Source organism: Rhipicephalus sanguineus, chromosome 4 (assembly GCF_013339695.2).
Source record: "Rhipicephalus sanguineus isolate Rsan-2018 chromosome 4, BIME_Rsan_1.4, whole genome shotgun sequence".
NCBI classification, from domain to species: domain Eukaryota; kingdom Metazoa; phylum Arthropoda; class Arachnida; order Ixodida; family Ixodidae; genus Rhipicephalus; species Rhipicephalus sanguineus.
The window spans coordinates 9,641,854-9,657,456 of record NC_051179.1 but is presented as its reverse complement, the minus strand read 5'-3'; the positions used below and the strand labels follow the sequence as shown (position 1 = coordinate 9,657,456).

The following is a 15,603-nucleotide window of genomic DNA, read 5'->3' as shown; positions in this document are numbered from 1 at the left end:
CCGGCTGAGGAGAACACGAGTAATTCACTTACCCAACACGTTCAATGACTCGTATCCAGCACTCTCGCCTTTCCACTTCATACGACAGCTGTCGCGTTTGCTTTAGTTTTCACCAAGGTTCTGGCGAGTGATCCAACAAGCACTTCGTGGCAGTTCGGTGCAATGGTGGCGTGTCCGACTAGCGGAGAGAAATTCATAGCTCTCTTTCTGAAAGTTAAATGTGCAAAACACAAGCAATATTAAGCTAAATCATTTTTTTGCACTCGCTAATTGTTCCTGGTTCCACAGCAAACTTTGCAAGGGAGTCAGACTTTGCACTACTCAATTCTTTGATTCTCGCTCTGACAGGTAGTGCTAAGCATCTTGCAAAACTCCAGTCTGACTTTTGTGCAACGCCAGTCAGAGACAAAGTCCTAGCGGCAAATGCTAGGGCTTCTCTTGTGTGTTTTTGTCATGAGAGCCACTACCATGTCACAAGACAAGCAGTCTGTGCCTGTGCATAATGAACAGAAAAATGTCTATGCTCACTCGCTGGAAAAACATCTGTGACTTCTCCTGCATATCTTTGCCCCTTCATACTGTTGTCCACCTCCACTCGGGATTCTTTTAGAACCATGTGGTTAACAAACCCCTGCTGTTATTATAAATGGTAAGAATTGCCATTTCCTATTATAGCCCTAACTAGCAGTTTTGTTTTGATATCAGTTGTAGTTCTCTGTGACTAAGCACTTACATTTCCGTATGATGTTTTTGTCAGGATGTCCGACTCATTTAGCACTGATAGTTAGCCGTTACACTGTTGCAAAATATAAGAAGGGTTATTAACACGTACTGTGGTCCCTCTGCCAATGCATCATGGGTTGTGGAGGCAGAAGAACTTCACTAGAACACTTGTCAAGCAAGCATTCAAAGGTGATCCTCCACAATGACTGTCATTCCATCACGAAAAAGAAAACCATTTTACTGCTCATTGCAGTCACTCCAGCAACACAAAAGACAAGCATTTCCATCAATAATTGCTCATTTCCTAGAGGACATAAGTAAAAATTAATTCTCAATTGAAAGTGTAAATCGTGGGACATAAACACTTTTTTAACTGCAGAATTGTGTTGACGTGAGCATACTGAACAGCACTGGGAGAACAGTAAAAATTCGAGGTGCCTTATGTCTAAAGCGCAAGCAAGGCAGTAGTTTCGATGGTTTATACACTTTTGCAGTAATATAATTTTACAAGGTGTACAATGTCACCTAGTTGAAGGCTTGAAGGCCCCAAATTGTCGTGTTCCAATCTGCAAGGACTGTACCTCATATATTGACCCATTAGCTGGAAACATCACAGGCAAGGAATAAAAAGTACACAAGACGTCATGTGGGGAGGATGTGTGAATGCTTCCTGGTACTTGCACAAGTAACATCACACTTCAGGGCCAATAGCTGATGAGGGACGCTGCAGGAACTTGGAGTTAATTTTGACCACCTGGGGTTTTTTTTTTCAAAAGTACCCATATATAAGTACAGAGGCACTTTCGTGCTTCTTTGGCACTGAAATGCCACCGCCATGCCAAGATTGACAGGAGGCGTCAACTCAGATTCTGGGAGTTAATTCGCCCCTCCCCCCATAAAAAAAAGCCCCCACAAGGTTCAGACTTCAGCACGAAAGCCACGAATGAAGGGGAGGCCTGTACAAGTCCGCTTCTGGTATTGCACATAATCTTCACCAAAGAAGGTCAGCAGTGTTATCTCTTCCTCCTCAACCCTTGTCCTGAAAAACTTCCACGATGCAAGAGTATAGGCCACAGTGCAGATTGGGTTGACCAGGACAACCTGAAAACACAAAGGCAGCAGTTGACAAAGCCTGCTCACGCAGTCCAATGTTAAATGTTGGTATGAATGCATAGTGCTGGCAGTTCAACATTTTAGAAACGGTACAGAAGAAAGTGGAAACAGCATGTTATTGACACCTCACTTTGCATGGTCAAAAAATAAGTAATTATAGTTGGTTTTAACAAAGCAACACGTGGTTTATAGTAGGAAATCAATCAGTCACCTGGAGTTGTGCGAATCCATCTAAGCACATAAGCATACCAGCCCTCTCAGAATGGAGCCACATGTTTCAATAACACTGCTTTACCGTAGCTCCTGCCCTATTAGGTTGTTCTCATCTTTTTTTCCTTCCCACCACGGCTCTGACATAGTACAGCAAATCAACATTCTAAACCAAGCCAAGGCTATGCTGTAGTGAAAAAATTTTGCGATTTTTTTTATCAAATGTAAAGTTGCAGTGAAAATATTACAGCCAGAAGATAACACGGCAAATTCAGTGCATCCTGGCACTTACGTTATTTTTCTGGTCTTGCTAATGTCTAGCCCGATTCACTGAAAGTGACTAAGACATAAAGTCACATATTAGATATGAGTGCATTCATTCAAGTATGCTGACTAACAAGTGGTTTACACAGATTACAAAACGATGCCGAAAGTGGAACATTCTGTGCTAACTGACGGTCTAGATGACTGATGGGCAATGCTGCACCGCTTCTGTAAGCTACTACAATTAAATACAGGTGCTGAAAGCGTATCTCGTAAAACGATGCCTAGCCCGGCTTATTAGAATGTAGAGCATTGGGACAAGGAGCTTCGAAGATTACAGCTCCTTCAAGTACACGAGCACCACCAACAGACGCGCAAGTGCTCACGGGAAAAGTGCATACGCTGCAGCAGCTGCTGCGACGAGACTGCGGACCTCACACACTTTAGCTTTTCACCTGCGCCGTGCCAGCATTTCTCAGATCAAGTGAACGTGGCAAGATGCAACATATTACTACATAATTCAATCGTGAACTTCTGTGTTTAGCTGCGACAACCTCTCTGCGATTCCCATTTGTTATAGCCTTCCTGTGTGCCACTGTTGGGCCTGCTGAGCGGCACCGAAGCGTCAATTTTAAATTCTATTTTTATAAAAATTATTTATTAAACTACAAAAAATGAACAGTAATGTAAACTTATGCACTGAACATATCTTTCAAGAGAGAACTCTGTATCTTCATGCTTTTCACAATATTAAGAAACTGTCTGAAACCCACAGAGCTTTTCAGATAGTTGGATAGTATTATATATCGTATTTACAAATATCGATGTATGTACTGAACTTGCTGTCCCCTTTGGGATCAATATATCCTGGTTTGACCGTGTGTATAGCAGAGCAATCGTGTAAGGCACTGAAATTCTTTAGACAGTGTACACCATCTTGGTGCTTCTTGTTGACTCTGATTTTGTATACCGTGTTGAGATTGTAGACTCTGACACTCTGATAGCAGTCCTTCTGCACTGCACCGTAGGTTCTGCCAAATAACCATCTTCAGCACCAACATTGTCACAGAGATGCCAACAACAAATGCTGCCTCATTGATGGCGTGCCACAGCAGCTTTTGGATGAGGCAACGATGAAGAGAAACGTAACAAATGGGAGACCTGATCTCATGGCAACTAAATGGGACCCACGTCTGAGAAAACATGACAGGCATGAATGTATCAATGAGGTTCTACTACGTGATTATATTACTATCTTCCCACTTTGTACCAAACAATATGGAAGCGTTGCTAGTCAAATGCATGCCCCTCAAAAATTCTTTTAGTACTATGTCTTCTTGCATTGGTCCAGCCATTTATCTAAGGAATGGTAATCAATCACAAGTTTGGCACCCCTTTTATGCTTTACTACAGGGGTTCTCAAACTTTCTGACCTTGAGGAAGCCCACGAGCTTTTTCTAAGTGGCATAGAATCTCTCCCCTATTTTTATCGATACAAGCACACAAGAACGTACAGGGGTGGTCAAAAGTCCCCAGGCCGCGATGCCATAGGATTACATGGAATAGCGGCCTGGGAACTTTTGAACACCCCTGTACATATTAGATGTACATATTTTTATTCTTCGTACTGCTCCACCTCATAAAGTGTATGCTGCAAATGGTGTGCTATCGTGAATGAAGCATCAGAGCTACAAAAACCAAGTTTTATTTCTTGAAAAAGAAAGTTTACGCGTCAATCACGCTGCAGAGTGGCCTTACATATACTGGCAGAAAAGCTACGCCTGAACACTTGTGTAGCCCACAGCTGGCACTAAGAGGCGCCTCTCATGTTATCAAATCACTCGTCACACAATTTGGTTACAAAAGCCATGTAGTGTAGCGGCAAACCAGTCTGTATAAAGAATAGTAGGGTGCAGGTGGCAGCACACCATGAGCCACAAGTAATGTGTCAACATGTCATTTACAAAATGCCATTTAAAGGGACACTAAAGGCAAATATTAAGTCGACGTTGATTGTTGAAATAATGGTCCAGAAACCTCATAGTGCTACTTTTGTGCCAAGGAAAAGCTTATTTTGAAATAAAATCACGTTTTAGTGGTCCGCATCGCGTTAGCGCACTTCAAATCACCCGCCTGAAAGCGGTGTTTCTCACGTCACTGCTGCCGTGCCTAACGTTGCCCGCCTTCACTGTGCTGCGGCATGCACTGGCGGCGAGCGCCATTCGGGCATCCAGCAACATCACATGCATGCGGCATTTTGTCGAACTTTCTGTCAGAGTGAGTTTCACGAGTGTGCAAAACACACGTGGCAGTACGCGATACCGAAACTACCACTGAGACGCAACCGCGTGAGCGAAGCAGGGTGGCGGGCGAAGCGCAGTTCGGCGAAAACGGAACCTTTGAACCACGCGTGCCGTTCCCCATGGCAACACCAAGGAGGTTCTTTTTTCCATGAATCAAACAGAAACGAACAAGCAGCATTTTATTATGTCTCTTGATACACGGAAGGTTCTTTATTTATTGCAGCTAGTTTGATTATGAGTGATTAATTGTAGTCGAACTCTCCCACGTCATCAGGATCATTTCTAAAATGTGCCGCTCGTGGCGCTCATCGTGTGATACATTTGGCCTAATTTCTTGGTAAGTAGGGCACTGCTGTTGATAATATTGCCATTTTAGACGTTGTCATACATTGAGCTTTCACTCTGACATAAATTGTTATTTGCCTTTAGTGTCTCTTTAAGTGGCCAATATCATGATTCATCAGCAACAAGAGTACTTCACAAAGCAGATATGTGGCTCTTGGCTTGCAGAATTTTGGAATTGATTCCTGCACACAATTTACAAATTGCACTTGCAAGCAAAAATTAAAAGCTCTCAGTGCTTACGGCCACCATGGGTCTGCAAGTCGCATAAATTTCAAAGTGTGCTTCTTAACACTACTGCCACACAGGTCGCTTGCTGCTTACAGACTTCCAATGTGTAGACGTAGTGCGCGATGCTTTTCTTTTAATTACAAAATGCAATGTTTATCAGAGCGATGAATTGGACTAATTGGTGGTGGTTCATGATTTCTTGTTGCGCTTCGGATTACGAAACGAGGACAAGATGGAGACCACTTGTCCCACAGTTCCCGTCTCGTCCTTGCTTCGTAATCCGAAGCGCAACAAGAATCATGAACAAAATGCCCCCCCCCCCAATACAAATTTCCTTCTCTACACCAATAAACTCAGTGCTGCACGCTACTGAGGGTAAAGCAAGATTGTGGCGCATTAATCCTGACTGCTCGAGGAACCATAAAAGGCCTTTTACGAAACCCTTGGGTTCCGTGGAGCCCAACTTTCAGGGACACCAGAGAGACCAATGAATCAAGTTAGACTGATAAATTATCCTTTGGGAACTTTATTGCCATTAATTTCAACACCACAGTTTATTATTTTTCAGAAGTGAAAATGAAGGTCAGAGTCTCATCTTTAAATTCCACGCTGAAATCTTTGCACATGAACATAAGCGTGACATCAGTGAATTCAACCTGTTCTTTTCATATTTTAGCTACATTGGCTCAACAAAATTTCATGAAACTTGGTATGTCGAGTTTCCGGCCCCTCAGAACAATGTGCTTCATTTTCACCAACTAAGAGCCGTGTAGGCACCATCAAAATATACGACGTCAGTTAGAGATGGTGTGGAAATTTCAAGGTGGCGTCGTCACCTGCAGGTTCCTTTTCCACATTTTCTCACTTACCTCTGTCTTATCGCAGCAAGAGTTGTGTTTTTGGTAATGTGAAAAGATAATTTGCTGATACGGGAATAATTGCTTTTCACTTTAGTCTCCCTTTAAAGGGGCATTGACGTAAAATTTCAAGCTTGAGATGTGGCCTTCATTTGACTGCACGGTATGCATAAGTCTTTTTGGCGAAACATGAATGGTGTATGTCACGTAGAAGTTGTTTTATTTTGAGGGCATACCGGTATACGTCTGCTAGCTCAACAGGGCATTTGGCACCCTTCAATATCAATATTACTGCAACGTGTTCGGTGTAGGCGATCTGGGTCTTATGTCGTGGTGCAGACTGGCGCCAATGCCTGGCAATGCTCTCACTCTCAATGGCCCTCCTCACTCCTCCTGCCTGATCTTTGTCGCGCCGTTTCGAATGATTTGTTCTGTGCTCTTCAACCAGCACGTCGGGGAACCATCGCTCGCTGCAGTAGTGCTCTTCGAAGCGCGGAAAAAGTGTGTTGTTTCATTACGGTTACAGTACACGCCAATACGACCACAAGTTATCAAAGTGGAGCTGGTATAGGAATGTAGAGTACAGAGAAGTATCATCAGCAACAACAGGCAGATAGCATTAATAGAGAACTTTAGTTTGTCCATAGACTTATTTGCGTGAGCGTAATACCGGGTTACCGTAGCAGTAAATGTGAGAGGCCACATAGGTGGGGCTACCTGGTGGCACAAAGAAGAACCTGTCAAGCACAGAGGTGTTATTGCAGAAACCTAGTGTATTCTACTTCTCTGCTGGTGTACATTTGTGGCATAATTCCGAATGTGTTCCCTTTTTAAACTTTTTTTTGTCACGGACACTCGGCAAAACCAAAGAAATGCACGTATCACTGTGGTTGCCCAAAACCTCACAAGATGTCGATATCATTGTCCAGCAACCTGATATTCTGTATACCCCCCTGCATATACCGGAACGCCGTACACGCTAAAATTCTGTAATATAGCTAATTGCGACATACCAGCGAGCATGGCCCAAGTATGCGTCACCAGGCACTTCCTTTTCGCTGCTTGGAACGATGTCCATTTCTGAACTGCTGCTTTACAAAGGGTCAAGGCAAAAATGATTCTCGATGTCGTGAATTGTGGCAATTCCCGATTCTAGAATGTTGTCTTCATCACTTGCGAAACTGTTGACGGTGACGACAGCGATGCTGGTGACATGATTGCACATGTGCGCCTAGCAGTCGAAACACCCCGTTACTTCTCTCTGTGGCCACGTGATCAGCTGGGGTGCAGCCTAAAGGCAACCATGAGGCAGCACTGCAGCACTGCGAATTGGTGGGCTTGACACCTGTTTTCATTCATGCTCGATAGTGGTCATATTAATCAATATAAGAGATATTTATCCATCCCTTTGTTGCATTTTGAGTCACGAATCACTGCTAGGGGGCCGATAACTACTCATGAAGCGTACAGATTGACACACGTAAATTTGATATCAGAGCTCCTTTAAGAATTCCTGCAATGCAACACATACCAGACATCTCAAAATTGCACTTGTGTTGGAACAGTTGCCATGTGTTATCAAAAATTAGGATATGTTGCAAGGAAAGAGGACCTGAGTGCCGATAGACCACAGGAACCAGCCGACATAGGATGGATGCCGACACAGGGCGTACACGCCATGGGTGACCAGCACGTGACCCTGCTCCCGGTGGTTTTGTATGATGTGGTTGAAGTTGGTGCCTGCTGTGAGCATGGCTGCTTTACGCAACCCTTCACCGACCACGCACATTGTCAGGCCCATGTAGCTGATCCACCATATTTGCTTCAGGCCTAGAACAAAAATGGCAACTTTTGAAACTCTACGACATAGAATAACTAAAAATCTACAGCGAAACCTCATCATAATACAGTTGCATCTGAGACGAAAATGGCTTCCTTATATCCGAAAAAAAAAAACGTATTCTCATTGCACTGTGTGAATGGCAACACACTTCCTCCTTTGCTTCGTTGTAACAGAAAATTGGTTATAGCCATGTTTGTTATATGGAGGTTCGAGTGTACAGTCTCAGCCAAAAGATTTAATATCCAAGCAAGGAGGTTTTACCTGAACTATAGCAGCATTTCACAGAGTCTACATGACCAAAACAGAGGGTAATTTTGTCATTCGTGCTGCCAAATCATTTAAGGGTACCAAATGAGTTCTTACAATTTGCTATGATCAAATACTCCAATATTACGGATATATGTAATAGTCAGATTGTGTAATTTTTTTGGCGATACATATTCTTCACATTTGTCCATTCTTCAAAATTTATTTAAAAGAAATCAACTCTTCAAATTTAGTGTGTTACGTTCCCATGCTACACATCACTAACTGCCTATTACAAAGATGCCATAATCATAAACAGACTATTTCACCACGATTCACATATATAGAATGTCTTCTGTGTGATACTTACTTCTACGAACAGCGCATTCTCTCTGTTACAAGATCTTCCTTTACGAAAAGTACACTTTAATTATAAAAAATTACTTCTTTTTCGGTAACATGACACGTTTTTAGCACCTTATGAAAGGAAGATCTACATATTTTATACCTTAACAGACACATATTTTAACTAATTTACGTGATTCCAAACATTTACTGCATTTTCTGAACCAGGTTTGCACAGCTTTTTGGTTTATGTTGTAACAGACTTGTAGTTCTAGTTTAATTCTTTTGTAGTGGCTTCTAGTTGTTTTTGTGTACTACATGTCGTCATGGCAACATATTCTGTTGCATATTCAGGTGAAAGTGTTGAATGCCTCATCAAACGTGAAAATTGACTGTCTGCATCGGCGTCCCGCGATGTTGGTGTCAAAACGATTGATGCAAAAAATTCCGGCAGATCTCACACGTTGTGGGAATTGCTTTCATCAAAACTATTCAGCGAGTAGCTGCCTAGGCCACTTGTGTGCTTTTTTTTTTTGAGCCATATGTTACGATCTGGATCAACATTGTTGCATAAATTGAGTAGTTGTGGGAATATTGAAGGCTTAGTGCGCACGTCGAGATCACCGACGCCTAAAAGGTAGCTCGTGATCCGAGGTAAGATCGCTACACACGTTCAAGCACATATGTCAGTTTTATCAAAACGAATTGTACGCTACGGTGCGATGAGGTGCGTATCACAACAGCGGCCATTGCAATACTCCGCCGGAATCGAGCAATGTTTGACCATAGCTTGTTGAGTCATAGTTGTGCATATGTAATGTTTACTACATTGTTATCAAAGCAGTTGGCAAACGCTGCAACCACAATTGGTGTTGGCCCAACATGACAACTGTATAGAGTCTTTTCCTGCAGCAGTTTCAAGCACTGATGTGCCTCTGTTGTAGGATACTTGACTGCCACGCAGGCTTCCTGGGTTTGATTCCGGCTGGACCCATGATTTTTATTCTTTGCGTCTATCAGTATTTTTTGTGACACGGGCTCCTTAACGCTGTGGTGTGAACATATCCAAAGTCTATTCTCGCCGTTGCTGTGTTGATATAGACCTTAAGTCACGGGTGGCACATAGCTGCATTGCACGGGCCGTGATAGGCGGCTATGTGCCACAAGTGAATGAGGGAAGGGTTTCATGTTGTAAGTGACAAGCATGGCACGTTATTCATGTCATGAACTGGTAATCGTGTTTGTTACGCACCAGTTTTCTCCTATGCTAATTTTGGTTTACACCAAGTTACGGAGACGACCACAAGAACATGCAGACGTAGGCAGCTACCTAGCTAGCTAACCTTTCTTGAAAGTACTTCACATTAGTTTTGCTGTGGTAACTTACGCAATAACAGCAAAGGCTGCAGTGTGTTCTCTGTCCTCACACCCAGGTGGTGTGTCGGTTTGCTGTCCTCCACAAATTCGTTCATGGCTGTGTCCAGGTTTCGTAACTGAGTTTTCCAGCTGGTATGGCTGAAGAACTCTGGCTCTTCAGGGCCTCTCTGCAGGGTGGCTCTGGGTGTTCTAGTACTCCCTGCCTTGGAGCATTATGCCCTCAGAAGTGATCAGGGCTCTGTGGTGGCTGGACTGCCACAGAAGAGACCATTTGGTGCAAACGTAAAATTCAACTTGGGAATCGAGTAGAATAGCTCCTCGATATCAATCAAGAAGCCCGAGTTCACAGCTGGCAGGTTTTCTTGGAGTAGTTACACTAGTTAATCGAAGCTCGTAATGGGTCCTCAGGTGCCAGCCCCTTTAGCTGTGTTTGCAGGTGACAGTAGCTTGCCACGCTCCATGACAATGGCTCTTTGCACCGAAGAGCACAATGAGCACTTGAACCTAAATGTTCTTCACCTCTCTCTTAAACCAGTCGAGCTTCAAGTCTTCCGCAGCGCACGCACTACAGCTCAAGACGATTCCACTAGTTGCTGCAAAGGCATTGCCACTTCTCAGTGTAAACTCGTTTTATCTTGTAATAATCGTAGAGTAAAGCACGTGTGCCTAGTAATATACGGAATGTAGTTTTAGGCACGAGTCGTGGTGTGCCTAAACAACAGCAAACTACGTAGAGTGTTCCGAACAACCAATTCGCACAGTACCAGGCAATGCAATGCGCCGGTTTTTCTGACTTTCAAATGCAATTTGGAAACACTAATCCTATTCAAATCGCAAAAGGAATGCTCGATTCTGCCACTATAGTTCACCGACTTTCCACTTCCACCAGTGTCTTGCGACACGATCTGGCCGGTTGTCAGTACCTTTAACCGCTACTTGCTCTACTTGATAAACATGTTTCCCCACGTGGAAGGGAAAATGTCGTGAAGATGCGACAGCAATCTGGACTGCTTCAACTAATGTGCACATCCCAGATGAAGCTTCTTCTGCTTGCTTCCATGAGCCCAAGAAAACAATGACAGCTGTGCACAGTGAGAGAGACTACTTTGTCAAAACCTAGCCAAGTTAGATAAACAATTTCACCAATATCAGCCCTAGAACTTTTCTCACAATGCTTGCAAACTGATAACATGCTTGCTTTTTTCTTTGTCTACTGAGACAGCTTATAGTAGCCAGGGCACTAACCTTAAAACCTACAGATCGTTCAACTGCTTTAAAAATGCTATAAAAATATATCTGTGTTCAATTCATGATTGAGTGAGTGCTAACAGGTTTTACTGCATTTGATATATGGCTGTATGTGTGTTATACGCATAATTATTTAAGTCAGTTTCATATTAAGCTTGTAAACATTTATTACTGCTATTGACTTAATTTGTTCTTGCCTAGCAATTTTAGAAAAGTATACATATTTAATTCATCTGCCCCAATAGCTTATGCTGTTAGTTCTTCCATTGCACAAATGTTATGTATGCTGTTGTATCCTACGCTGCCTCACTGTAAGCAATGTACGGGTGACAAGGCCTTGGTCAGACAGACAATGTTCTGCTTTGGCCTTGCCATTCAAGACCACCTCTGTGTCTGAAGTAATCCTAACAAATAAAATAAATATGCACGACAAAGTTTGGGCTAACTTACCAGAAGCGATGGATCTCTCAATGAGGAATTCTAGCCAGCTGCATGCCGCTGCAACACCATATTCTCGACTGTGGTTCAGCAGAAATGAGTCGAGAGTCAGTGCCTTGGGGTTTGTGACTGCTGTGACAAAGTACTCGGAGAAGTGGAAGCTGCTGAGCAGTGCCAGGTACCAGCCGAACACCCGCCACGAGTGAGGCCCATGGACACTGGTGAGGATACCAAGCCCCATCCCGGTGCCAAGCAGTGCAGCTCTCCATACGACCTTCAAGAAAAGCGATTTCTCAATTACCACTTTGCCCTTTTCAAGTTCTAGCCAATTTACAATTACTTCTCAAAGGCAGCCAGAAATCGTTCCCTTTTGTCTCGACAAATGATGCCATAAACCCAAATTACCACACCATAAACACAAAATCCATGGCCACTGGCAGATATGAGCATCGTGAGCTGCATAGTCACTGCAGTGGCAGTGGGATGCCGTGACGTGCCTGCGCTCGCCATCACACTGAAAGTAAGCGGTGCGTTCGAAGAAAAAAAAAGAAAGTGCTCAGGGTCATGACGTGCATTGACGAAGGGACACATCTTCTTGTCCCCTTGTCAACTCCGCCTGCGCAGCTTTCAGCGCACTCACTGGTACGAAAGGAGAGTGAAAGCGCCTGAAGCACACGAGAAATCCCCGTAACTCCGCTCGTACTTGACAGATCCTAAAAATTTTTGCAGCAGTTGATTTGCGAGGCAATCAGCTCATTTAATGGAGCCATTCGATGATTACCTGGAAAAGTGTTGCAGGGCCCCTTTAAGGAATGTCAGGCTTGAAAAGGTTTCTGGCTACTGCTGGTTGTAGCAGTGACTTACTTGGCCCTGGTGACATTCCTCGAGGGAAAATTGAATGCCTCACCATCTTTAAATCTCAAATTACATATATTCCCCTCCATGGGTAGCTATTTCTATGGAGCTTATTAGTGGTCAGACATACTAGCTCGTGAAGGTGGGTTTTCTGAACAGAGCATCAATGTAAGATATGACACCCTTTTAGAAAATTGGGATGTTATTTGCCCCTTCAAAATCTGAAGATTGATGTGCCACCACAGGAGCTAATTTGAAACAACAGCTTCAGAAATATTAAGTAACATTTCCAGGGGAACAATTAAACCATACTACAAAATTTCTAGCATCACTGTCACCGTCATTTAGCTACTTTTTCTTTCTGAAAATAGAAATTTTCATAAAAAAAAAAAGACTCATTGGTACTGCCCAGCTGCACAACTTGTACACGACAAAGAAGTAGTCAATTATTTTTCACTTATGTTTTTTGGCAGTTTTGGAATTGATCAATCACTTTTACTTGGTAACATTCACAGTAGTTCAATTATTTTTGGTAACCAATTCCATTATTAGTATGCTGCAGGGATCAAATACAGCACGACAGCCACAGATACAGCTGTACATGGCTGCCAACAGAACTCTCTATCGGTGTTCTCTAAGGCAGCCACTTAGCCGTGCATCGACAAAAAAGGCAACATATGCGCGAGTGTTCCTTCCAAGCAAGTGGCATACCCTTTCACGTTGGTCGTATGGATTTGTTAACGCAGATACCTCGTCACTGATTTAGAACTGTTGTCCTTTATCTCGCACCCTTTCATGATCCATGTGCGTATGTATACTGCCTTGTGCGCAATAAAGTGCTGGTTGTCAGACAGTCCATCTCTGTCCTGTGGTTCGCGCTGTTTCTCATTTTCTATGGACATGTACAGTTCCGCGTAATATGACTTGCAACACGGGAGCGCTTTGCCTCACGAGTTTAAAGATTGAGCATGGCTTCAACTTGCTTCATTTCTGTAACTAAATATTATTTTCTTATTCGGGAACATCCTCCAGTGAGAGAACAGTGTTTAGTTGTAGAATTAAGGGCTAGTGGAAGGAATGCACAATCCTTAAACTCGTGAAGCCACGCGCTCCCGTGTTGCAAGTCATATTGAGCGGGACTGTACAGCTGCCAGCATTTTTAACTATATCACGCGAGTGTCGACCGCACGCAGTATCAGCGCCTTACAACGGCGATAATCTGCGAGACCGCAGCGTGGCAGACGACGCTTACGCCAGTGCTGCTTTGTGCGCCTGCGCATACTACTACCTGTCTCGCAGATTATTGCCGTTTTGTAAGGTGCTGATACTGCGTGCGGTTGGCGCTCACACAATATAGTTAAAAATGCTGGAGGCTGTAGCAACCAGCCCTGATAAGCACTCTAGAGAACCAAGGGGGCTACTGTGTTTTGTTGGTCATGTTATTTCCATATGGTTGTGATTATATGTTAGCTACTGCTTAGTTATTTTCATCGGACAGTAACATGTTTGAATAAGGTAATTGTATTTGGTTACTGCCACAATGAGTACAAGCGTGCTAGCACCTAAGTCCTCATTTAGCTAATGCAACAAGGAAGTTACAGTCGCATCATGTGCAGTCTCAACAATGTTTTTCCGGATGTGACCAGCAATACTTGTCAGATCAGTTAAAACAACTGTGTTTGCATGGGCGAGCAATCAAATGTGTCGTTGCCGGCGACAGCGATCTCGCGACACGTTCTTTCAGCCAATGCAGACTGATGCATAAGGTAGGTCACTTTAAACCGTACATGAGTTGTGCTTCGGTGTTTAAATGCGAGGCATTTCTTAGCGAACCTTTGGCACTTTGAGCGTTTCTATCTAGATCGCGCACTTTCGCTTGATAACGATATAGCGAACGTTGGCCCCGGGAATAATAAATACTTTATTCGTAATCAAACAAGGAGGCATACAGGGCCGCAGAAGTGCCCATGCCGGGGTGGCCTGCGCGCCCAACCGGGAACCCGCAAGTCGCACGAAAGGGGAACCTGTCATCAACGAGGTTCTACTACCGCGGCTGACTGCATTTCTCGAAACACAGATCGTTCAGCCGACACCCTGTCAGAGAAGGCGACATGTGACAGGTGGTGAAACCGTGCAGTGTAATTCGCACAGCGCAGTTACCTCCCATCCGCAACCAAGCGAAAATTATTGATCACGAAACGAATGCACAAGCATACCTTATACGCATTTCCGCGGGGTTTGTAAAAAATGTACAGGGCAGAGTGAATACACGTGGAGTACACCGTAGCGAGAAGGAGCCAGTAGTCTTCGACAACATAGTGGAGTAGCCGACCTAAGGCACCAGTTAAAGAAATAAGCACGACGCTAGACGCTAAACAGAAGCAGTAAAGACTGATCCTTCCATTCGTGCTAAGCGCCATGATTGATGCATTCAGGTCGCCGCCCACGCCCCCTCTTGTCTTATGGTTATAACATGAGGCGGCACACTCTCATGTTTAGCATTAATTACTAACAAATCACTTTTAACAGTTGAGAACCGAAAGTGGCACTTTGTTAACTAACTCTATGTTGTTAACGTTCATCCCTACAACTGAGGCTATGTCATAGGCGGAAATGCGTGACGTAACTTCCTGGCGTGGAGCTTTTGCTTGGCGGCGGGTTAGGTTCTTGCACTTTGTGTATTTTATACTTGTGGACATTGCGGTTGTGTACAAAGAGTGCTTAGCGACATGAGTCACAGTTGGGAGACCTCTTAGCGACACTTTGCACGTTGCTGCGACCTTCCTGGTTTTCCTACATGGATATTTAGCCCAGTGTGAGACTTTCGAAGTAAGTTGTACAAAACTTTCTGTGCTTCGCCTTTCTTTCGGCTTTCCGTTTGTGTGAGACTCTTATCGCCGCTGTGTAGTTGTAGCTCGATGCTGTTGCATCTTAACGAGAGGGATGCCGGAATATTTCATCTTATCTTCTGTATTGTTATTCATTCACGGTTTCAGTGACATGCGCCCTTTAAGTGATGCTTGGCAAGCGAACAAGTTTCACTGAATGCAGTTCTGCGAGTTTGCGAAGCATATGAGGCACATCCGCGAGCTGCGCGACCAGTTTGGCGTCTAAACGAAAACTAATTGCGCTCTTCTGTTTGTTCAGTAATTGCTCACGTCGAAATATCTTTCTTGTCTGGTTGAGCGAACTTAGTGTTCTCGACCGC

The 15,603-nt window shown here is 43.8% G+C and overlaps 2 protein-coding genes across 2 annotated transcripts in view; one reads left to right on the top strand and one right to left on the bottom strand.

Moving 5' to 3' along the window:
- Positions 1-940: 940 nt before the first annotated feature.
- On the bottom strand, positions 941-14,857 carry LOC119389353 (protein-S-isoprenylcysteine O-methyltransferase). The gene is made up of 4 exons (XM_037656574.2): positions 14,612-14,857; positions 11,553-11,814; positions 7,656-7,873; positions 941-1,824 (listed from the first exon to the last, which is right to left on the bottom strand). The coding sequence occupies exons 1-4, from the start codon at positions 14,813-14,815 to the stop codon at positions 1,642-1,644; spliced, it is 867 nt and encodes a 288-aa protein (XP_037512502.1). The 5' UTR covers positions 14,816-14,857; the 3' UTR covers positions 941-1,641.
- Positions 14,858-15,027: 170 nt separating this feature from the next.
- LOC119389352 (activated Cdc42 kinase-like) overlaps positions 15,028-15,603 on the top strand; it is a 139,693-nt gene continuing 139,117 nt past the window's right edge. Inside the window, exon 1 of the mRNA XM_037656573.2 lies at positions 15,028-15,224. The gene's annotated coding sequence lies outside the window, so the exon portion shown is untranslated. The remainder of the gene's footprint in view (positions 15,225-15,603) is intronic.